This window comes from Antechinus flavipes, chromosome 2 (genome assembly GCF_016432865.1).
Source record: "Antechinus flavipes isolate AdamAnt ecotype Samford, QLD, Australia chromosome 2, AdamAnt_v2, whole genome shotgun sequence".
NCBI classification, from domain to species: domain Eukaryota; kingdom Metazoa; phylum Chordata; class Mammalia; order Dasyuromorphia; family Dasyuridae; genus Antechinus; species Antechinus flavipes.
The window spans coordinates 205466519-205492346 of record NC_067399.1 but is presented as its reverse complement, the minus strand read 5'-3'; the positions used below and the strand labels follow the sequence as shown (position 1 = coordinate 205492346).

The window sequence follows — 25828 nt, the reverse complement described above, 5'->3', positions numbered from 1 at the left end:
ACTAGAATGTAAGCTCTTTATGGGCTGGGACTTTATCACACACTTTGTATGTTCCCAGTGCTTAACACAAAGCCTAGTATTTAGAAAGCTCTTAATAAATGCTTGTTAATTGATGAATCAACTTTTACCCTCTGAAAATCTTATATGAGGAGATTTTATCAAGAGAGAACTGCCAAAATGCCTTACAATTTAAAACCTGGTATTTGAGAGTACTTAGCCATCTAATTGTACCTCTTGAACCACTCTTGATTAATATCTTGTAGTCTTTGAAGCAAAGTGACGCAATTATAAAACCAAATGGCAAATACTTGTTGAGAATTACAACATGCTCTTTGCTAGGCACTGTATATTTTCCAACTTTGTAGATGGGATCCTCTGTATACCAATAGGTAGGGTAAATCACTACTTTCATTATGACATTGCACACATACTATCTATGCTTCAAAACCCAGCTAAAATATCTTGCTCTATAAAATGTTATACTTCTTTATATATCCTTATAGCACCCAGTATAATCATTTGCATATAGTAGACATGTACATATTTTTAAATTACTGTAATTTCACCTCTTTGTTGTAGTGATAAAAATTATCTGGGGAAGGGAAAGTTTTTAGAGTAGAAAAAAAATTGATTTATTGAAATAAAAAATAGTAGTCTGTCCAAGAGTCCTCAAAGCATTCACTTAAATATTATTAACTCAATCCTCAGATCTCTTTTTAAGATTTCAAAAAAAAATACAAATAAAAAGGACTTTTGGCAGCTTAGTTTCAAAAGGAAGCTCAAGAGGTACTGTTAAGTACGCCTACATCTGATCTTACCTTATCACAGAAGACTTTAATCTGGCAATAGGCTCTGTGAACAGGTTTGTTGCTCCGGTTATTGTAGCTGTACGTGTCAATTTGAATGTTAAGGGGCAGTCCCTTCACACCCTTCTGAGAGGAGAAATCTGTGCTCAAGCAGTTCACAGAAATGAAAACCTACAAAAAGAAAAAAAAATTCCATAAACAAGTCATATACAAAGTCACATAATCACAATTATAACAATTTATTGAAGTTTCATAGTTCAAGTCTCATTAGAACTCATTTCACTGACCTAGGAAAGTTAATTTTAAATTAAAGGACTGTTCCTCATTAACTTTCTACAAAGCATCTTTAAAAATATAGGAGAGGAAAATTTTAAAATTAGCATTAATACATTCATTGGTCAAAGGAATGATAAAATAGAAAAGGAAAAATTCATCATTACTTTTATTCTTCCTGCCATATATTAATGTTGATTAGGTCAGTTGGATTAAATTTCTTTTGGGCATCCATCACTATTTTCCTATGCCTAATTTCCTCTTTAAAAAAAAAATGGCAGCAATAGCACTTTCCACCTTTTTCCAAACTAGCAAAAAGTCCCATGGGACTGATGTTTTCATGTTATTCCTGTGGTGAATGAAAAATGAGGTCTTAAATGTCAGTGGAAATTAGGTATAATCAGTATTATCAAAGAGTGTTCTTGTCATTAAGGGCAGCTAGGTGGTGCAATGGATGAGTTCCAAATCTAGTGTCAAGAAAATTCATCTTCTGAATTCAAATCTGGCCTCAAACACTTACTATCTAGGCAAGTCACTTATTCTATTTACCTCAGTTCCCTCATATGTAAAATGGTCTGGAGAAGGAAAGAGCAGACCACTCTAGTTTTCTTTGCCAAAAAAAAACCCAAATGAAATCATGAAGAGTTGGAAATGATTGAACAACAGTACTTGCCATTTCTTCTGTTTTCACTTTAGCAGAAATAAGTTCCAAAGAGTTCTTAAAAGTAAAATCCATAGTCCACTTAAATTATCTCATTACTAAAATATGTTTATGAAGACATATTTGATATTTGTAGGTTGATCATAAAGATGTATCCAACTTTTTGTAAAGATTCATTTATATTTTATTCACTTATCAGTTTAAGGGTGAGGGATAGGAGAGAAGCAGGATAATGAATTCTTTAAAGTATACTCTGTAGTATCATGTATCACTTTCTTTCATTTGTTCTAAATTTATGCCATCTGATTTTTTAAAAAAAGGTACATCCTTGCTTTGGAATTTGTGAATAATATCTATATTTATCTTACCCATGTTATTTAAGGATTTTTATCACGTCCCACTTTGCTTTTGCTTTTCCAGACCAGACTGAAAAAACTTCCCTCCTTCTTCCCTTCCCTTGGAAAAAAAAATCCCTTTTTAGATCTTTTCTAATTCTAAGATATTCTTGAGGTATAACAAATAACTTTTAAAGGTAGGATAGGGCTTTTCAGTTTTGTTATCAATACTCCTTTGATGATAGCAAATACCCTGCAGAAGTTGGGTTATACAACCCAACTTCTTATATAACCAAGTCCTTAAGGAACAATCTATTATGATTTTCAGGTCCTTTCCTTGGGCTATAACTCAAAGCTTTTATGTATATAATATATAACATATAGATATACATTTAAAATCTGGTCCTTGGCAAAAATTAAAAAATTCCCATCTCCCGTTGATGCTATGGGGCTGGGAATAATAAACAACAACAATCTCAAAAGAATCGAAAACACAGTAAACCAAAATGCAACAGAAACATGCATGCTAGATGTAAGGAAAATGTAGGATATTTCAAATGATAACTTATTCACAAGAATTGACATGGAAGATGTTATTAAGATAGTTGGTGAACTATCTTTCAGGTGGTGAACCTGAAAAGACAACATATGTACCTCTTGGTTTTCATATTGACACTCTAAAGACACCAAAACAACAAGAAGACACTATGCAAATTTTATGGAGGATTTTTGGGAAAAAAAATAAAGAAAATAATTTGAATTCCTATCACTTTGCATTTGCTGGCATGGAAACTCAGGTGAAGAATAACAATAGTCTGTTAACACCATGAGCCATGAAATTAATGGCACCTCATAGATTAAACCAAATACTTCTCTAGCATGGTAATTCTACCAACATGGATATGAAATCTTCTAGACTGGTAAATGGCAATGAGTCTTATACTGATTTGTTTCAAAGGCTATGAAAGAAGAAAAAAAAATTTCAAAACACCTGATATGTTGAAGGAACATTGATACTTATTATCTATAACTAAACTTTAAGGAGTTGTGAGAGAGTTTTCCAATCTATGGTGTAAACTCCGATGGGGTCATGCAAAGTAGAATAGTCAAAAGTATTGCAATAACAATTCCCATATAAATAGATCACCCTTTTTTCAATGAAGAAATTAAAATCGAAGGCAACAAAAGCAAGACTAACATGATGAACCAAACCTTAAATCTTAGTGGGAGCTAGTTACCATCACTATTGACAAACCAGTGTACTTACAATTTCTTTTGTTTTCACTTTAGGAGACACAAACCAAAGGAATTACCATGTTAAATCAAATCCACTGTATAAATGATTGAATATTACACAGATCATTTAACATGATATGCATAAATTCATGGTATTGTATATACTATCATGATCTACTTTATAGTTTTTATTTTGCTGTTTATATGAATTTATGAGGTGTATAAAAATATATTTGCTTCTTAAAATCCTGTAACTATAAGTTCAATCCATACACATTAATACATGGCTTTATTAATAACTAAGGCCTTTTTCCCTTTTGTTAATATCTTCCCTTCCTTATAGAATAGGAATTATAATTCATGTGACAAATTAGCATAGAATGCCAAAGGAAAAGTTATAAATTATCCTTCAGAGGGCCTTAGATCCTCACTTGAAAGGATGTTCCAAAACCACACTCCTGGCAATGACCAAAAAATTTAAAAGAAAATCTTTTGGGGAAAGATCCTTGTCCATTTTGACTAAGATGTTCTATTCCTATGTAGTTGTAATTGCTTCTCATTCTTTTTTGTTTTTAGTCCAATCAAGAAGGTTTCACTCCAATTTCTTCCATTATCACTTCATTGACAAGAGTCCCCAGGGCCCAAATATTTTTGTAGTACCTGAGATTACAAAGGAGATGGCTGATTGCTAGATTGGAAAATATTCCATTTTTACATCCTCATCTCCCAAAGGTAATTCGGAAAGAGGAGGTAACAGATAAAACCTTGCTCCATGCTAATCATCATTTTAGCACTCCCTAAAATAGGAGAATATCCCTAAAACATTTCTAAAACTCTTCCTATACAAATGGGGAAAGCTGAGAAGTCATTTATGAGAGCTGCCACATCATGTCTTGCCCCATTCTGGTTGCAGATTGGAAGATCCACAGCCTTCTCCACTGCTGTCTCCAGATAACATTAAAGTTCGTTTTCACATTTAAATCTTTTCTATTAGTCTTCTTCTTTTCTCTTTGGAAGTAGAGAAACTGAGTTACTAATATGATCTCTCAATCTGAAAGGCACTTACTACTAAATGCAGGAATTAAAATATATAGGAGATATCAAATATCCTACTTTGAAAATTTCTCAAATTCACATATAAAGTCCTCATTCAAACTGCTAAAATGGGTGGCCCTAAATACTTTTCATGAATGCAGTCTGCCACTGTCAGCTGACTTAGGTTCGTGACAAATGGGCTGTGTCATCATGGTGTTTGCTACATTTTCACATTAAGTGTATAAGCAAACACAAAAAATCTTTGTGCAGAAATGAAAAAAACAAAAAATTGTTATATTTTACAGTGTATGCCATATATTCTGATAATAACAATAAGCTGTGTTTTTTTTAAACTAACATTTAAAAAAATGAACGTCATTCTAGAATGGTTATATTAATTGCCTTCTTTGGGGTAAGATAAATATATGTGTGGAATATGTTGGCAAAAGAAAAACTTTTTTCGGAAATATTTTTAGTAAGTAAAAACAAGTTTTTCCTCACAAAAAAACACATCTGTGATACCAAAAGGATTGCTTATATCACATAAAGTTGCCTATAGAATTATAGAAGGCCTCATTCAATAGGAGAAATATTAGTGCTATCTGCAGCAACTGATAGGTGCAAAATGATACTCAGTGAAACATGGGTAAAGCAGCTTTTAATGGGCAGTGACAGAGAACACAGTGGGAAGAATGGTCTTTGTGCCTGAAGTACCAGTTAACTGAGAAATTGAAATCTTTCCATTTCACAATGAAAAAATGATTGCAGCAACAGCTGTGGTTAGAAATGCTCATTTGATTATATATGTACAACATGTTGAGACTGTTAGGGAAGGTGTTACTTGCAAGCCTATTGCTTACTACATCACATGAGGAGAAATTTTCAAAATGACCAATGGGTTTCTTAATGAATAATATACTGGAATGACATAGAATTCGTTTCATCTCAGGGCAAATTAGAAGCCTACAAGTACTAGTTAAACTATGGTTTCTTACAAAATATGGATAAATTGCATATTTCACAATCACTTGCATTTAGAATATGAATAAAGTGTTATAAAATTTCAACTTGTTGCAAGAGTAATCAACTTTATAAAAAGGCATTCCATTAAAAGTATGGTCTATGCAAAATTGTGTATAGTAATTGTTGTTCAGTCATTTTCAGTCTTGTCCAACTCTATGAATCCATTTGGGCTTTTTTTGGCAAAGATTCAAAATTTCCTTCTCCAATTCAGATGAGGAACTGAAGCAAACAGAGTTAAAGGACTTGCCCAGAGTCACACAGCTAGATAAGTGTGTCTGAGGCCAGATTTGAACTCAAGAAGTAATGATACAATAATAGAGAATAGGAACCTATTATTTCAAAACATATTGGCTTTCTTCTGCTAAAGTACTCTGAAGAATATGTGAGCTAAAAGAAGAAATGGCTAAATTTCTTAAGTGATAATAAAAATGAAGCAAATTCATTTTGTAATAAAAGTTTCCTCTTCCAAAAGTTGTATTATATATATATATATTTTTTTTTGGGGGGGGGGGAGTAAACCAACTCCTCTAAATAAATCAATATAAGTTAAATATATAAATAAAATAAACCTAAATAAATCAGTCATACTCTTATCAGATAAAGTAATTGAATTTGTGAAAAATTTAAAGTTATGATTAATACATTTACAAAGTAATATTTATATTTACCAACTTTAAAAAATGACCACCTTAAAATCAAAAGTAAAAATCTATTTATTAATCACTTAATTATTAATACCTAATGTAAGGAAATAAAAAGAGAGCATCTAGCTGTTCTTGATTTATTCAAATTACCTGGCTCATATGAACAATATACTCAGATCCTTAAAAAGTTGTCAGACATGACTATTGAACTACTGTCAATTATACTCAAAAGATCATGAAAAATGGGAGAGGTAACAGACTGGAGAAGATCAAATATCCAATTTTTTTTTAAAGAGCAGAAAGTCTGCAAATGACAAGGTAAAAGCTTTACTTTGATTCCTAAGATAAATTCTAGAAAAGTTTATTAGTTGCTGAACATCTACAAAGGGAAGCAATAATTAGAATAATAAAGCTTTATCAAGAAAGACTAATCTTATTTCCTTATTCTATAAGATTTCTAAACTAGTAATGGGGAGAATACTATGAATATAGTTTATGTAGATTTTAACAAAGTTTTTCATAAATTATCTCATACCATTTTTTAAAAGATGGAGAAATATAGATTAGACACAATATGATCAGAGAATACAGAGTGCAGAATGTAGATGGCCAGATTCCAAGTTTGTGGTTCAATGTCAAAGTGGCAAGATGTCTCTTGTGGAATATCCCTGGGATCTTGGCCTAATTCTGTGCTGTAAAGGCTTGAATAAAAGCATGAGGAGCATGTTTATCCAATTTGCAGATGACACAAAACTCAGAGGGAAAGCTAAAACAACAGAAGAAAGAGCTGGAATCCAAAAGAATTCTGAAAGGGTAATTCAAAAATTCAAAAAGGATAAATGTAGTGTTGCTCTTAGATAGGAAAAATTCAGCTTTATAAGTATAAGATGGGGAAGGCACAATTATGTGCAATAGTTGTTTTGAAAAGGATGTAGGGATTTTAATGGACTGTGAGTGCAAGATGAACCAGCAGAGTCATGTGGCAACCCAAAAAGGTTAATGCAATCTTGGGATACAGTGAGGCACAGTTTCCAGGAACAGGGAAGAGACTTAAAAAAAAAAAAAAAAAATCTTCCCTCATCAGACTTCTTTGAGAATGCTGGGTTAAGTCTTCCTGTGCGAAGACAAGTTAGAGTATGTCCAGAGGAGGGCAGCCAAAGCACTGATAGGCTTTGAGTCTATGAGAGGACTGCTTGAAGAACTGGGCATGGTCTAACTGAGGAAAAAAATAATCATGGGAAAGTGTTCATGTATGTAAAGGTTTGGTTTTTTCCCCTGCCTAAGAAAAAGGGATTGGACTTATTCTGTTTGGCTCCAAAGGAAAAGAACCAAAAACAATGGTTTGACTCAAAGTTTATGGCCAACGTGCTAGAAAACAGTTGGGATTCAAAAGAATATTGAAAGGATAGAGAATTGGGCTGAATTTAATAAGGTGAAATTAATAAGGATAAATGTAAAGTTGCAAAGTTGCAGAAGTTGCAGAGGCAAATTTAGGCTTGATGTTAAGAAAAAAAATTCTAAGAATTCAAGCTGTTCAAAAAATGGAATGTTTTAGATAAGCTGCCTTAAGAGATAATGGAATGCTTCCCCCTCTGGAGAAGTCTGCTTACAGACTGAATAAACTGCTTGTCAGAAGGTATTCCTTTCATGGATTTAGCTGGATTATATAGTTCCTGAGGTTTCTTTCATCTCTCAGATTCTGCTATTCTATGAGTAATGTATAGAAACAATTTCATTTTACCTTAAAGATTCTGATATTCTAAATATTAATAAACAAGAAATCTACTTGTTATGGATTAGAACAATATATCTGAATAGACATGATACATTGAAACAAGCATTTGTATGTGGAAAAATAATTATATGTTGGCTGTTAAAACAATTTGTTTTTTACTATTAGTGACAGCTTTGTGAATTTAATGCTTATAGCTGTTGAAAAGACAAAGAACTTATTTTTGATTAATAAAAATCATTATGAGTTGAAATTACAATGATGTTCTCCCTATTTTGAGAAACTTTGTGCCAAAAAAGAGACCATCTATCAAATTATTTTATAAAGGCAATGTTTAAAGGTATAAATATTAATATGGTTAAAGAATCCATAAATATGTTATATTGTTTTATTGTATTGTATTGTAAATACAATTTGTTTTTATTGTATTTTGTTTATGATTTGTGTATGATAAAAAGTGTAATAAATTATTAACTTAATTTGAATAGAATCTGAGCTAAGAAAATTATTTCTACAGATTATTTTATTTTTCAAAAATGTAGACATAGGCATGAGTTTTGTATTTTTAAAGATGATATGGGAATATTGTCACATAAAATTGCAAACTACTAAGTTGGAAATTACTTCAAAAATGTCCTAAAAGCTTTATATTTTTTAGGAATCCCTCCAAAAATGTATTAACTAATTCTTAACTAGTACTTCTGTACTAATAGTACAGTAATTCTATAATAGTAGTAGCAACTAAATCTTAGTGACAAATTATCTAAAAAGTCACACCAAGTTAATAGGATTCTCCTTCCCAAGTGTAATTCCTTCTGTTTCATTAAAACGAAAATAAGATGTCCTATCACCATGCTACATCTTTACTAAAGACATATACATGTGTTACATGTGTGCACATACACACCCGGAAGTCTAAAAGGAATATAGCACAGTTGTGTTTAATTTTTAGACTCTTCCTAAACAATTTGTCATTATATGTTGAACCATATTTTAAATGCTCTGAAAGAGCACTTTAAAGAAACCCTGAGGCGAATATTTTAGAAAGAAAATCATTGCTAATTTTATTCTTTTTTTTTTTTTGGTGATTTTTCTTTTTTCACCTCTCTGAATTTAAATGCATTGCTTCGGAGCCTATCAAACTGCCAATTTCATCTAATTAGCTTTAGTTTAGCACCACCTAGTGGATATTACTAGCATTAATGCTTTCTAATTGCCATGAATTTTTATATTCCAGGTTCAGAGAACCTTAAAGTTACTGTGATTTCTATCTGTAATTTCTAAATTTGTGGCCCTAAGATGCCATGAAGGAAGTGGGGAGAAAGAAGAATGGTTCACTTGACCAATATTGCTTAAAATGCCTCAATAGAATAGACTTTTCAACCACATCTGCACTTTGATATTCACAAATTACAGAACTGGAAGGGACTTTAGAGATAATGTGATTTAATTTCTTCATTTTACAGATTAGAAAACTACAGCTACCAAAAGCATTTTGGGGAAATAGGTGTGTTTCTCAGTGGTTATAGTGTTTAAATCCTTACTTAGAATAAATAGTATTAACTTACTTGCCATCATTTCCCCAACCCTTCTGGGCCAACTAGACCAGCTTAAAAATTCCTCACCTATGCTTCATGCAGTCCTGCCTTTGCTCATAATATTCCCCTTATCTACAGTGCTTCCCTCTTCCCCCAATCTTCAATACCCTGATATAGCACTCACTTTCTTAATGTATTTCCTGATCATCCCAGAAATAGTAATCTGAACTCCTATAGCACTGCTTCTCTGTATCACTAATTTAAAACTTCACATTAACTACTTGGTACTATTCTTTATTCTTGTAAGTGAATACGTCTTGTATCCCAACTTAGACTAAGATGGACATATAGATAGATAGATAGATATAGAGATATAGAGATATATGTAGATATAGATATATCATATTTATAGGATTTAGACTTGTCACTTATAAAGTGAAGGGGTTAGATTATATATGTATGTCTGTATGTGTGATATAGGCTATGGAGACCACATGTACCTATATCTTACAGATCACATATAGACCCTACATATCAACTCTGGGATAAAGCTTACAAATATATCCCATATAGATCACATATATAGGATATAACCTATGTGTGTTCACACATACACACACACAACATGATATAAAATATGGAGATGATCTAGTCTAAACCATTCACTTTATAGGTAAGAAAACTAAGAATCAAAGAAATGACAGTATTCAAAGGCCATGGAAACAAGAGAGCCAGGATCCAAAAGCTCAGTTCTTCTGACTCTGAATACATGTTCTTTATAGCATGCTACTGCTAAGAGGCCTACTAGGTCTTATCTTACATTGTATAGTAAGTTGTCTGAAATCCCCTGCAGTATTACTAGCAAGATCTAGCAAATGCTCATCCACAGTATTGGACTAAATCATCTCTACCACTTTCTACATCTAAAATTTGCCATTTGTTGATTGATGTTTATCGTGACTCTCCTACCATCACCACATTATTTCTTGGTTTCTAGGTGATGGTTAAGCAATTTCAAATAACAGGCTATAGGAATAAATACTGGTATATGATAACCTTAAAATTACGCTGGCAGTTTATATTGAGTGCATTTGCTTCTTATTCTATATAAAAATGTACTGCCTACAATATTAAACCTGAATGGGACTGATTGGATGAAGTATTTCTCAGTATTGTCACATGGTCCCTGTTCCCAGAACTTTGGACCTTGAGAAGTCATTTGTTCTCTGGAGGAATGAACTTTGAACCTGAGATGCAGGAAGTTGCAGGAAGTGCTGTGACCTGTGGGCGGTAGCCAGCATTGTGACCATTGGTCAAGGATGGTTACATCCTGTTGGTCCACTCAATGAGAAGATTCGAGTCTTTTGCTTTTAAACCCTGGACAAGCTGGAAGCAGGTCAGGTTCCAGGAGCACATGCCAGGAGCATGGGATAGCTCCCAGGTATGTGTCTGGGCCTCTCCTTGTACCTGATGATGTCTCTGATTAGTTAATTGAATTGGGAAGGGGGTCTTGCACCCAATCCGTCCTACACAAACTATTATCAAAAATATACAAAATTTGAATTGCTTTGTCCATATTTATAATATCTGTCCTGAGGCAATCCCTATCACCAATTATCTTCTGTGATCAGCAGGGCCACATATGCAAGCCAAAGTTAATGTGTCAGGTTATAACTGAAGATCAGAGTTAGAAAAAAAGCGGGGTGCGGACAAGGTAGGGAAGAGAGACTTGATTTGTGCAGACCATTCCTTGGCATTATATAACAGGTATTTATTAAAAGAATATTCAAGACAGAGTTCTGCAGTAAGAAACAATTGAACTACCTTCTATCATTTCAGATTGTGTAGTTCACTTCCCAAACAGAAGGGATTTTGCTTGGTAATCTTAGTATCATCATTTACAGAAAGCTTCTGATCCTCAGTGTTATTTATTCCTATGAGAATTTTGGGGCAATCCAACACAAAGTACAGTCCTACCCTCCTCCCATTTTAGAACTTCTGTCCAAAAAAACAACAACAAACAAACTTTGGTCAAATTTTAAGATAAGAAAAAAGAGATACTTCAGAAAACCCTTATTCTTACCATTATTCATAAGTATTTGTTATCCATCTAAATATAACCTTTTTGCTCTTATAACTTACATAAATTTATTTCCAAGTTGGTACATTTCTAATCATTCCATATGAAGATTATGGTAATAACCCCAATTCCTCAGCACTAAATATGTCATTTTGTTATTAGCAGAATATTTTGATTACCACAAATAATAATAATGTGGAAATACTGATGTAATAGCCCAGTACAGGGACAGGTAGAGAGAAGGCATTAAATGAGGAAAATGGAGAAAAAAAGAATTTTCTGGGCATGGGCCAGAAGTATTAATGCACTCCTTGAACTTCCTCACAACTGCCTAGCTACTTCCTTATGGAAGGCAAAGGCATGTGGATACCATGGAAAGAAATACTAGCAATAGAAAAGATGTGAAGGTAATTTGCTCGAGGCTTTTTTGAAGGCTGGCACTGTAAATGAGGTGATTTGACATGTCACACTCTTATCAAAACTGCTAAAAACCAAACAGTCCCTACTGAACTACTATGTGGTATTTAATGGCATAAATTTCACTCTGTGCAATAAACGTATAAAATGATTTTATAAAAATAATTATTTTGATTGTAGCATGAGAGTTTATAATTTAAGGAAAATTTTGGCAAATCCTTTTGTAAAACTAAATCCCACAAGTGCCACAAACATACAGAAAATAGAGAGGATGTTTATCAGTTGAGGAATGGTTGAATAAATTATGATATATGAATGTTATGGAATATTATTGGTCTATAAGAAACGATCAGGAGGATGATTTTAAAGAGGCCTTGGAGAGACTTACATGAACTGATGCTAAGTGAAGTGAGCAAAACCAAGAGAACATTGTACACAGCAACAGCATTATATGAGGATCAATTCTGATGGATGTGACTCTTTTCAACAATGAGGTGATTCAGGCCATTTGTGATGAAGAGAGCCATCTGCACCCAGAGAGAGAGGACTGTGGGGACTGAATGGGGATCAAACAAAGTATTTTTACTTTTTTTCTTGTTGTTTGATTGCTTTTTTCCTTTCTCATTTTTTTTTTCTTTTTGATTTGATTTTTTTTTATACAACATAGTAAATGTGGAAATAGGTATACAAGAATTGCACATGGTTTTTTTTTTTTTTTTTTGTTTGTTTGTTTGTTTGTTATTGATACAATTGAGATTAAGTGACTTGCCCAAAGTCACACAGCCAAGTGTTAAGTATCTGCGATCAGATTTGAACTCAGGTTCTCCTGACTTCAGGACTGGTATTCTATCCACTGCATCACCTAGCTGCTCCTGCACATGTTTAACATATATTGGATTACTTGCTGTATAGGGGAGAGGGTTGAGGGAAGGGAGGGAGAAAAATTTGAAACATAAGATTTTGCAAGTTTAAATGTTAAAAACTCTTTGCATATATTTTGAAAAAAAAAAACCTATCTCTTCAAATATACAGGAAATAAAGAATCCCATTGTGCTAATTGTTGACTGAAAAAGAATATACTCAAATAAACCAAATATCATTTTAACAGCTCTCCAACATGGGGTCTCCCACATTATTTGCTTGAATAATAAACATAAAAGATGGAACTTCTGGTAATCCTCTGTTTAAATTTCTATGGCTTATTTAACCATACAAAACGGGAAAGATGTATGCTTATCATTGAGCACTGAGCTCGTAGTGCAAAACTGGCACTAAGGATGCTTCTTGCAGATTACCATGAAGAGGGATTAATTCTAGATAATGAGGATCTTCAGCTCTTACTACTGGGATGATACTTTGTTAATTTCACCAATTCCCCAAACAGTTCAAATCTGTCTACACAATTTCCATAATCATTCAGGAGAGTTTTGTTTAAATACCTATAATGGAAAATACCTATAATCCAGATGACAATATGAGTTAAATGAATGTCTTAGAGAGTTGGTAAATCAGCATACAAATCTTACACAGAATACAAATATGGGCCAAGAATAGGAGCTAAAGAATCTAACTAGAATGGATTGCCTTTGGAAAATTATGCAATGTTTTCAAAACATATTTCTCCCTAAAATAAAGGCTCATCTTTTGACTATCAGTATTCTTCTGGGGATTTTGCATAGCTGTGAACCCAAATCTCCCAAAATAAAGTTACATGTAACTAAAAGAACAATAAAAAGGCAGAAGATGCATATAATAAAGGGACTGCAACTTGTTACTGTGAAGAAATGAAGAGAAGAAGAGATGTCACAAGATATTCAGCTATATGATCAGAAAAAGATGCGAGCAGGTAATGTAGCACAGGAAGACACAGAGCTATTTAAGTACTCAAGTTCGTTAAAATCTCTTCAAACTTAGAGGCTATCGAAAAATAGGTCCATTGATTCACTGTTAGTGAAGCTGTGAATTAGTTCACCTATTCTGTAAAGCAATCAGAAAATATGCCTCCCACTCCCTATCCTAATTTACTAATCAAAGTATATTTTTTGTTGCTTTGGCCGGACTCGAACCTTGTCCTCCTCCTGCATGGCAGGCAAGAATTCTATCACTGAACTATAAAGAACTCACACAGTGCAAGTCCTCACAAGGTGGTCAGAAAAAGCAATACAAAGACATACTCAAGGTCTCTCTTAAGAACTTTAGAATAGATTGTATGACATGGGAAACACTGACATAGGACCACCCAGCATGGGGTGCCCTCATCAGAGAAGGAGCTGTCCTCTATGAACAAAGCAGAATTGAATTAGCCCAAAAGAAACACAAGATGCACAAAATAAGAGAAGCCGCCCCAAATATTCATAGGGACTATTTGTTTACAACTTGTGTCAGAGCTCATACTGGTCTGATCAGCCACAGTCGGTCACACTCTAATATGGTGATGTCATTTTGGTCCTCTTCGAGTAAGGACAATAACCAACCAAACAGTTAATCACCCTTCCATTTGTACTCTTAAAGTCTTTGATCCAGTTACACCACTACTAAATATTCAAAATGAAATGCATTTGGGGATGGAAAGTGTGGGAATGTTTTCCTTAATGTGGCACTTTAAAATAAAATTTTAACAAAATTTTATGAATTTTATTAAAAAATTATAAAAATTAGGGTTTTTTGCATTAGGGAAGAGAGGTAGAATGGAGAGAAATAAGTGCTCGTTAATTGAAAAAAATTAAAATCTCTTTTAACTCTAAAATTCTTAAATTCTCTTATACTTGTTTTTAAAACTGGGTATCCATAAATATAGTGCCTTTTTCTGCAAAATGCTCAAGCATTCTTTTTTAAAATTTGGCTATGGTATAATATGTTGGGAGACAAATTAAATTCAAAGATAATCAGCAAAAAAGGATTACTTTAGAGATAGGTTGGTCTGTTGGAAAAATAAACAACCTTGTCATAATAGAGTTAACAACAGCAAAAAATCACTATATGTATGTTTGTATGTATGTATTGTTGAGGAAATTGGGGTTAAGTAACTTGCCCAGGATCACACAGATAGGAAGAGTTAAGTGTCTGAGACCAGATTTGAACTTAGATCCTCCTGATTTCAGGATTGGTGCTCTATCCACTGCGCCACCTAGCTGCCCCCTAAATCCTAATATTTCAAAGAGAATTGCCATTAAGAATGAAAAACATTACATGATTGGATATGATTAACATAAGTTCCAATCTCTCCTCTTCATACTGAAATAACTGTTTTTTGTTCTCTGAACTCAGCACTTCGCCTCCTGCCTCTCCATCTTCTGAACTCCTCATCTTTGCATCTTATAATGAATGAGATTCAAGGCTCAGCTCATGGACCGTCCCCTTCCAGAAACTTTCCTAATCCTCTTAGTTGTTTTTTTTTTCTTTGCTAGTTCTGTCTTCCAAGGTGGGATGATACAGCTCTACACAACATATTCTATTAAATCTATTAGTTGTAGAACCCATTGGGAACAGCACTGAAGATGAATCCATCTGGTAGCCAGGGTTTTGTATTTAGGAAGATGGAATTCTTCTGGCAAAAACACCACATGCAACAAAGGCATAAAAGGGATCATAAATATAGGCTTAGATTCATTTGAGAAGCTATAGGAATTAGTTTTCTTTTAGCTTCCCTCAGTAGGCAGTTATTTAATATACTTTGAAATGGTATGCCACATCCCCAAGAGAACAAAATATTAGGCAAAGTCATCCAGTGTCCCCAAGCTATAAAATGGAGACATTCAACCCATTTCTCATATTTTAGAAAAATAGTTTCTGTAGATTTAAGTATAAACAAACAAAAATACCACCAATCTTTCTTACAAAGTATTAGAATGGAGGAATGGTAGAATTTTAAAAGGAAGATGAATATGTTTGTCTCTTTATTCATTTCTCCCTTCTCCTGCAAGAAAAAATTTCTTATATTTTTAAATCTGAGAACTAACTCAATGATAATTGGTCAATGTAAAGAAATGTTTCAGACATATATTGGAACAGTACAATGAGCTGATTCTCACTCTTCTCTGTAGAGGTTTGAGTCTTATCTAGGTTTGAGTCATATCCTTTGGTTTCTAGTCTATTTTAACTTGAAGTATTTTTTAACTTAAGGGTACTAGTCTTTTCCTGACCTGCTGAGCTATCTAGATTTAACCAGTTTTCCTGGTCCAGACAAAAATAGAAAACAAAAATAAATCCTTTCTTCCCTTAATTCCACCATTGTTAATCACTTGTAAGTAACACTACAGATGACCAAGGAAGAACAGATGACAGTTAAAAGTACAGTTGGCAGCCCACCAGAATTGTGGTTTGGCCTCAAGAAAGGGGTCTAAGGCTTAACTATAAGTGCTGTGCCCCTAGCCAAATGGGGTGTTTTTTTAACCCCTCCTTCCCCTATATTCTATAAAAATGAAAAATAACTATTTAAGAGTAATCAATGTTTCTTTTTTAAGTGTTTTAAGATTTCTTGACATTTGACAGCAACCCTGAATCAAGTCATTAATGTACCAGATTTAAAATCACATCAGGTGAGCAAGCAATCCCCACCCCTAAAATTACTAGAAGAAAAAAAAAAAACTAACCACAAAAAATAGCTGCTAAACAGGACAAAGATGCTCTGCTGGATTCCTCTTCAAAAGTCCAACCCATTTTTCTAAGTCTAGTTCCTCATTCTTGAATATGAATTAATGTGCTCATTATTTTTCAAAAGATTTAATTTTATTTCTCAAATCTCAGTTTGAAAAAAAGAAGAAAATTTAAAAGGTATATAAATGTGTTTTGCTTTTTTTCATAGGATTAACTTTTATAAAATTTATGATACTAAGTGCTTGCTAACCCTAAAACCAACAAGAAATAAGATCTTGAACTAATTTATAATGATTGTTCCAGGAAGCATTACAAAAGCCACACAATAGCTCTTACAATTGGTTGTATTCTCAATGTTATTTCTCAAAAAGGAAAGGAGAAATAGGGGAAAGGGAGAAGGAAGAATTATATCTAAAACATGTATCAGAGCTACAATCTTATTTCCCTGAAAATAAAATAAAAATTTCTAAGTATGCCTTATGTATTCAATTCAGTCTTTTAAATAATTATCTTTAATTCCATAAATGATAGCATAAAAGCCTTTTTCAGTCTGGTCTAAGTTTGGTCAAATTTGTGAATTTAAACATATCAGTTATTTTCTGTGTCTCAATTTACCCATAGGGAAAATTACAGAAATACTTTCCACCCACCTAATTCACAGAGAGAAAGCATGCAACACTTTGAGTTCTTCAGAAGAAAGGTACTATGTAAACATCACGTAGCATCATTAGTAGTTGAGTCAGAAGCCTAAATTATTAAGCTTCCTGATGAACACACTATAATCAGCGTTTTGATATCCCATGCCTTTCAGATTAAACACAACTTTAAAAAGACCATTATTTTTTAATTCACTCACATTCTGTGTAAAACTCAATCTTAATATATCCCTATTTCAATAACTTCTTGATATGTCTTCTGATGGAAAAAAATATAGGTCAGCTTGTATTGGGGATTGTATTGTACAGCTGAGTAAAAGTATTCACATGATTGTTTGGATAAGAAATTTAAATACTAAATTCACACAAAGAAAAATTAACAAAATAAATATTCTACACATGAGAACAAGTGAGAAAGCATAAGATTTGATTTAATAAGGACATGAACAAAGGAAAGAGCTGAGGATGGGGAACTACAGGTCTACCCTTGAATTATAAGCCTACTAGTTGCTATCTGTGTGACTCTGGGTAAGTAATTTACCCTTCTGGGATGCAGTTTTTTCATCTATAAAATGAGGAGAGATAAAACTTCATTTCTCAAGTATATAAAAAATGGAGTCAAATTTATTGAACTAAGAACCATTCCTCAATTGATAAGTAATCAAAGGATATAAACAGGATATGATCACTTTTCAGACAAGATAATCAAAGCTATCTACAATGCTATGAAAAAAATGTTCTACATCACTATTAATAAGAGAAATGTGACAACTGTGAGCTATTACCTCACACCTTTCAGATTGACTAATATGACCAAAAAGGAAAATGACAAATGTTGGAGGGGATATAGGAAAATTAAAACATTAATATATCACTGATGAAATTGTATACTTATCGAACCATTTTGGAGAACAATTAGAAACTACACCCGAAAAACTATAAAGCCATGTATACTCTTTGACCAAGCAATACTACTACTAGGTCAAAATGCCAAAGAGATTTTTTAAAAAAGGAAAAGGATCTATATGTACAAAAATATTTATAGCTGCTTTTTTGGTGGCAAAGAAATAGAAGTTGAGGGGATGTCTATTAATTGGGGAATGGCTAAACAAGTTATGATATATGATTATAATGAATTACTACTGTGCTTTAAGAAATGATGAGTAGGATTCTCTCAGAAAAATATGGACTTAACATGAACTGATGCAAAGCGAAGTCAGCAGAACCAGGAAAACATTGTAACAATAACAGTAATATTGTATGATGATCTACTATGAATAACTTAACTATTCTCAGCAAAAGAATGATTCAAGATAATGCTGTAGGACATATGATAAAAGGAACCATCCAACTCCAGGGAAAGAACTGGTAGACCTTGAATATAGATCAAAGATACTTTTTCTTTACTTTTTTGGGGGGAAGGGATTTGTCTGTATTTTCTTTCACGAATGATTTACATGGAAATTTACATGACTGCACATGTATAACCTATGTCAAATTGCTTGTCTTCTCAATGAAGAGGGAGGGAAAGGAAGGAGAAAGTTTGGAACTTAAAATTTGGAAGAAAAAAGAATGTTAAAATTGTTTTTAGCTATAACTTTGCCTGTGTTATCTTGCTTGATCCTTAGAAAAACTCATGAAGTAGAGACTACAGACATTATTATCCTGATTTTACAGACTGGTAATCCAAGGTTCAGTTAAGTGACTTGCCCATGGTCATGCAGATAGTAAGAGATAAGACTTAATCCTAGTCCATAATTCATTCCTATAATCCTGTATTGCCATTATAGTAGCCACATTAAGCAGACACAAAATAGTTATTAAATGGATGATTTGTTTATACTCAAATAGCTTGGAAAAGATTCTGAAACCTTCTGAAAAACTTCAGTGTAACTTCTGAAACAATTGTAGTAGGAGTTATGGTTAATGCTGGCCTCTTAAAGTTGCCATGTTATAACAAAAGTATTAATGTAGATTAAAAAAAAATTCATGAAACATGACTTGACCTGCTCATGCTAAGGCCAAATATAGGATGGTAATTTCTATGGTAGTTACAAGATTTTTGTGATAGGAATAGCTGCAATTTATTATAGCATTTTCAATATAAAAGGTGTTAGTTGCTATTGTCTCTCTATTTGGAGAGTCTCAAGCTTACACAATCTCAAGGACCATGCCCTCAAAGAGCTTATGGTGTAATAAATGAGAAAATCATGTAATGTGCTAAGTATCTTAAGAAGGGTATTATCATTGAACTAGAGGAGTTTCAAGCAGAAGGACATCACTTCCCCTTAGAGTGTTTGATATTCTCTTTGTTCTCCATCAGTTCATAGAGGTCTTACCAAACTTCCTCTAAAATTATTCATTTCATCACTTCTCATGGCACAATAATATTCCATCACATTCACATACCACAATTTCTTTATTCATTTCTCCAATAAATACCTCTTTGCTTTCTAATTTTTGTCCAAAATAAAATAAAACTGCTATAGATATTTTAGAAATATAATTGTTTCTTTTTTCTTTATGGCATATGCCTAGTAGTAGGCTGGGTCAAAGATTAGGCAGAGTTTCTGAGCATAGTTTATATTCTTTTCCAGAATGTTTGGACCAATTTACAATTCTACCTACTATGTATTAGTGTATTTGTTTGCCCACCACCTCTTCAAATTTTGTCCTTTCTTCTTTTGTCATCATTACTATCCGGATTACTTTCCAAGATGCACTAGAAAGTTAACTATTCTTCATTTACTTGAAAAGATACGTGTATGATCAATGATCTCTACCACACTATGAATTTGGAAAGATAGTCCTTACTTGTAGCTTCAGCTGAGTTTTACAAATACATTACTACCTGTGATTGCCTCTTAAGAGTCATAGTTCCTCTTCTTGCTGAAGACAAATCACCTTATTTCTGAAAACTCCAATTATGTTGGTCTGTGTGCCACTCTTTTTTTTCTCTGCCATTCACAATTCCTGAGTTTTAGTATATTAAAGTGTTTCTGCTGACCAACCTCCTTATATAACTGTCCCATTTTACATCACTTTTAAGATGAAAAAAAATTACAGAAAAGAAATATCTAAACAAAAGCATTTCAGCAATGACTAGAATTATCAGAATAACATATTATGTCTTCCTTTCTGATCAACATTTCAAATCATTTGACTTCACGGAATAAAACTATTTGCACCATATTATTATCAGGAAAGTCAATTCTGTAATATAGCTTCAATCAGCTTAGTTACTAAGAAGAAGTTGATTAAGAGAATCAGCTTGCATAAATTTTCCTGGAAGGATGCTTGAAATAAGTTAAAGTAGACAACATTTTCAAGAAAATCTCAAAGGAGAGGAGGATGCTTTGTTTGTAACTCCCCAGATTGCATATACTCCATCATCTTATAAACTGTAGTCTACTGAGCTGAGTAGCATACATGCTTACTTCTGAGATATACTGTGCAGAATGCGTAGGACATACTTTGGATACAGTTTTAAAGGAAATCTCAGAACAACCACCTATCAAAAAATCCTTGTGATTTCATTGCTGTGATTTCACTTTCTCTGATGCAAATCACAACCCATCTTTAATTTAGAGACTCTTAAAGTTTATTAAAGCTCAGAAAGATTAAGTGACTTGCTCAATGTTTGTATAATTAATAAGCATCAGAGGCAAGATTTCAATCCAGCCTTTCCTGACTTCAAGTTCAGCTCTCTGTCCAGTTTATTGTTGTTGTTTAGTTATTTCAATTATATTTGACTCTGTGTGACCCTATTTTGGGTTTTCTTGGCAGAGATACTAGAGTGGTTTGCCATTTCCTTCTCCAGCTCATTTTACAAATGAGGAAATTGAGATTAAATTTGATTAAATGACTTGCCCAAGTCACAGTTAGTGTCTGATTCTATCCACTGTGCCACCTGTCCACTATACCACATTTGCCTCTTTCACTGAAAATACCATAAAGTTAACACTACTATACTTTAGTAGTGCTTTAAGGTTTTGCAAGTGCCTTCCTCACAATACCAATTTCAAGTAAACACCAGATTCACCAGATTCCTGGTAAATGCAATAATAACAAGGACACAAAACATTTTGAGAGAAGGAATAAAACAAATTAACTTGAAGTGATTAAGAAAGATGCTTTGGGAAAGTGGTAGTTATTGACATTCTTACAAAAAGATGCCAAGAAGAAATTTTAAAATAAACTTACTCTAATTACCCTAAAAAGTGTTCTATTTTTGGAATGTATATTATGTAAATATTTTTGCTGTTTACATATCTGTTATGTCCTTTCTTGTTATATCTTCTATATCAGTACTATCTGTCTTGTTATCTGGTAAGTTACTAGAAACGGAAGCCTATATATCAAAACAGCTTGTGTAGCACCATATAAAAATGATCAAACTTTATTCTTCTGAAAATAATGATGACTATTGTTATAAATCCCCCTAAAAACTAAGGCTATTGCAGAGTTCTAAAAGTTAAATGCCTGATCTTTGAGATTAGGAAAATGGAGTCAATAATAACTTATAGGAAAGTGCTTAGCTCATTTCTCAGTTCACAAAATTCTTTTATGTGGTTACAACAATGTTGTGAGAAGGAGCACAGACAAAACAAACAATACAAATAAAAAACAAACAGGTAGCTGGGAAGCAAAGTAAGAATTAGAACTCAGGTCTGATTCTAATCCATTGCTCTTGCCAATAAATCATGCTGCTATCATAAAGAACATAAAGAAGAACAAGTTCTTAATGGAAAATCATTGCTCAAGAGAGTAGGAAAAGTTATTTTAAAGTGACCTCATTTAGTTGTGAGCCAAAAGAATTTTTCCTATCATTGGGCAATCTTCTAATAAACTAAAAACCTGCAAAGTGAAAATAAGGTAGCTGCTCATTTCTGGACCAATGTCAACTTGCTTCTTCAGTTACTTTATACCAAGATTATACTTTAGTTCACCCAGACACGTGATATTCATCCAACCAAACAGGTGCTTTTATAGCCATCTTGTACACAGTCTTAGCAACTTCTAAGAGTCCTTATTTTAACTCTCTATAGTCAAATTCAACTTAGCCAAATATATATGTACCATGATGTGACAGATTAACAAGTTAAAGTGCAGGTCTCAGAAGGACGAGGAGCAATTTTGCCTTCAGTGGGCAGCCTTCTTTCTCTTCAGCCTTCCTGCCAAACCATCCTACCACAAATGCTCCAGTCACCCAACCTTGTTTCACTACCATCTTACTACTTTTTTTTTAGAGCCAATTCTGGGGGGAAGAGGGAGGGTCTGCAAGTACTCAGTCCTTCCCCCCAGTATGGTCTAAGGAGAGCTAGACTTCACTGACTAGAGAAGAGAGTGAGCTTGACAACTGGGTAGAGCTCTTCCTCACTTAAATCCAATTCACACACAAGTCATTATCCTCCTTTAGTCACTGGTCCTCTTAGAGAAAGAAGGACAAAACAACAATTATCATGCTGCCAGGCTCCTCCCCTACTCTTTTTCTATCTCTTGCTACAAGAACAGTAAACAAATACCATTGCTTCTGGAAAGGGAATGCCAATTGATTGTCATATGGTGATCAGAATAACTAAAGGATCCTCCCATACATTGCTTGGTTTCCCCTTTTAAACTGCAAGCTCCTTGAGGACAAGGACTGTCTCTTTTGTTTGTGTATCCCCAATGCTAACACAGAGAAAGCATGCATTTAATATATTTCTTGACTACAAACTCTATAAGTGGTTCATTCCCAACTTCTATAATCCTAGAAGGAAGGCCCTATGTACAGATTATCTTCATTTAAATTTTTTCCAATGTGTTACATAAAATTACTTAAAGGAAATATACTCAAGATTTTGAAAACCTCATTCCACAGGAGCCAATATACTAAAAGAATAACAATCTATTTTTCAATTCAGTTCAGAATTTTTCTTCAGTATAATTACAGTTCTATATGTTACAAATGTTTCTGGGCTATAATAATGCAAAACTTATGGTACTGTCTCTGGGGTTATAAGGTCATCAGTAAAAAAAAAAAAAAAGATCCTCAAGTATTAATATCGACCTGTCTAAATATATGTACATTTAATTAATATATGCAATCTAATTAGTTGATTAACTAGTTAATAAATATTTGCATATTTTGATTAGTGATTGAATATATATATTTTTTATAACTTTTTATTGACAGAACCCATGCCTGGGTAATTTTTTTTACAACATTATCCCTTGTACTCACTTCTGTTTGAACTTTTCCCCTCTCTCCCTTCACCCCCTCCCCCAGATGGCAAGCAGTCCTATACATGTTAAATATGAGTGATTAGATATTAATGGATTAATGATTATTGATCAAGAACAAGAAAATTCTCTGACATCTGAATTGAGAATTCAAAGGTGATATCTGGCTGGATCTCTGTTTCATTAAGCGGTCCTAAATAAATGTTCTGCCTCAGTTTTATTAAATTATTGCACTACCACTGATACCACTATTGAATAACATGAATATAAATTACAAAGTGCTGTGATTGTGGAAATTTGTTCTTCAAATGATCATAAAGAAGTGAGGGTGAAAGATGATAGAAGAAGGGAAAGAAGGAAGACTGACTCTACCTCTAAGTGGGGCGTTTCCCTGAAGGAATAACAAGTATCTAGTCATCACCCTTGATGTTGCCATAGTACTCTCTTCCCACACCTCCCACACTTCATCTTCAGTTTCTATATAGATTGAAGAGAGCCAGGGGAAAAGTCACAGACTGAAATAGAAAAAAGAAACCATACAAAGAAGTACCTTCATCCTGTCATTCTGTCAGATTCTACAAATTGGAAGTGACCTGGTGAACTGTAATCACTTGGGAATAGAGTCCTGGCATCTATGTGTCCCAAATAAATAGAATATGTTTGCTCTGAAATTTGCAGAACTAGATGCAGGTGTGACCCAAGGCAAACATAAACTGCATTCCATCCCCACCACCAAATATGGAATAAGGAAAGGTAAATTTGTAGGCTAATAGGGGCAAGAAATTAAGAGACATGTCAACACCCAACTAAGAAAGATGTATTGATATAGAGCTTTCTCCTTCAATTAAGAAAATGAAAACTAAAAAATGCTGAGGATGAATTACTTATATAAATTTAATAAGGCTGAGAATTTAATACTTTGTCCTGAGAGACTTACATATTTTGGCTGCAGAGAAACTGTCTTTCTTGATGCTATTCCCTTTTTACTCTGGGAAAAAATCAGCAAAAAACGTTTGAATTATTAATGGTTCCATGACACATTCAACTCTCCATGATTCAGTTTTTAGGTGACAAAACTTGTTGAAATGATAAATTAAGAAAATCACATTGGACAGAATTTCCTGAAATGACTTGGGGAAAGAAAGATAATAAACTTTCAAAGAAAAATGCTCCATAGAGGACTGAGTTTTGTTTGAGAGTAAAGAGGTAGAAGTAATGAAAAGAAGATAAACTTGCTCAAGAATGGGTCAACAAGTCATACTCAAAACAAAATGGCTATTGCTAATCTGTTTCATGAGATACAAGTTTCGCTACCAAAAGAAGCTTTTTGTTTTTTGTTTTTGTTTTTTATCTGCCAAATATACTGCCTAGCCAATCAAAGACCTTAAAACATCTGGCCTTTACCCTAAACCCAGCTTCTTAAACTGTGGATCCTGACCCCATATGGAGTCTCATAACTGAAGTTACAAAATTATGATTTGTTCTCAGTAAATGTTTGATTTGTATGCCTATTTTATAAACCTATGTACTTGGAGTCCTCTAAAAATTTCTTGGGCAAAAAGGAGTCATGAATAGAAAAAGTTTAAGAAGCCCTGCCCTAAGGTATTTGCTTTAAGGCAAGCTATTATAAGTTGGAAATATAAAGCACTAGCTGCTCAGCTCGCAATGATATATGGACTCACAATTCTCTATACCAGGAAAGATCTTGCTGATTAGAACCCCATAGAATTCACCCTTCAAAATGAAAATTGAAAATAGTTTTTGTAAGAGAAAACTCTACACAAACACATCCAGAATACTTGGTTTAAAAAAACTCCTCCAACTGTGAAGTAGCTTATAACATATCAATGAAAGAATAAACATGACATTTTCCACAAACTTTTTATCAAGAAAAGTCCCTGCTGCTTCCAAATCTGATCCTCTAGTTCCAAAAACTATTCAGTTTCCACAAGAGAGTTCTATCATTGTGATGCTTAGTCTAAATCATCATCTTTTCTCTAATTCCTAAAGTTTTCCCACTCTACTGTTTTTCTTTAAATGGCATTTAAAAAAACAAAATATTCATCTCCACTGAGTTTCCATACTTCAAGCTTGAGCTCCTCTCCTAGGTTACTTTGATAGAAAAGTTTCAATCTAGTTATAATTCCCCAAAACCTATTCAAATCTCTTCTCTACAATCTAAGTCTCCCACCTATTAATTTTCTCTTGATCACTGTCAAACATTCAAGTTTTAAAGGTTGCTTCTTTCTGGTACACTTCCTAAGCCACAAACTGTATTTAGGCCAGAGAGCATATACATTATCTGTAGTTCTGCAACTTAACCTCCTGCCTTCATTTTATTGCAAATACAAGTAGATGTTTGACTCACCCCTCTTCCCTCCCTCTCATTCACACTGGGAAATTTAAAGTTGTGAAACAAACCAAACCTGCCCCTGCTTAATGCAACCAAACATGGCAACACCTTATTTTAATGGAACACTTGATTGATGTTTCACTAGAATGGAATTCCTGTAAATGCAAGCAATAGGCTCAAGCCAAATAAATTAAAAATTACTCTCACAGTGAATTCCA

General features: G+C 33.4%; 1 protein-coding gene across 3 annotated transcripts in view; it reads right to left on the bottom strand.

The window, feature by feature from the left end:
• Positions 1-25828, bottom strand: part of GRHL1 (grainyhead like transcription factor 1) — a 77389-nt gene that overhangs the window by 27319 nt on the left and 24242 nt on the right. For all 3 annotated transcript variants that reach the window (XM_051976108.1, XM_051976109.1, XM_051976107.1), the window contains one exon: positions 819-977. In XM_051976108.1, coding sequence (XP_051832068.1) covers positions 819-977 — 159 coding nt within the window. The remainder of the gene's footprint in view (positions 1-818; positions 978-25828) is intronic.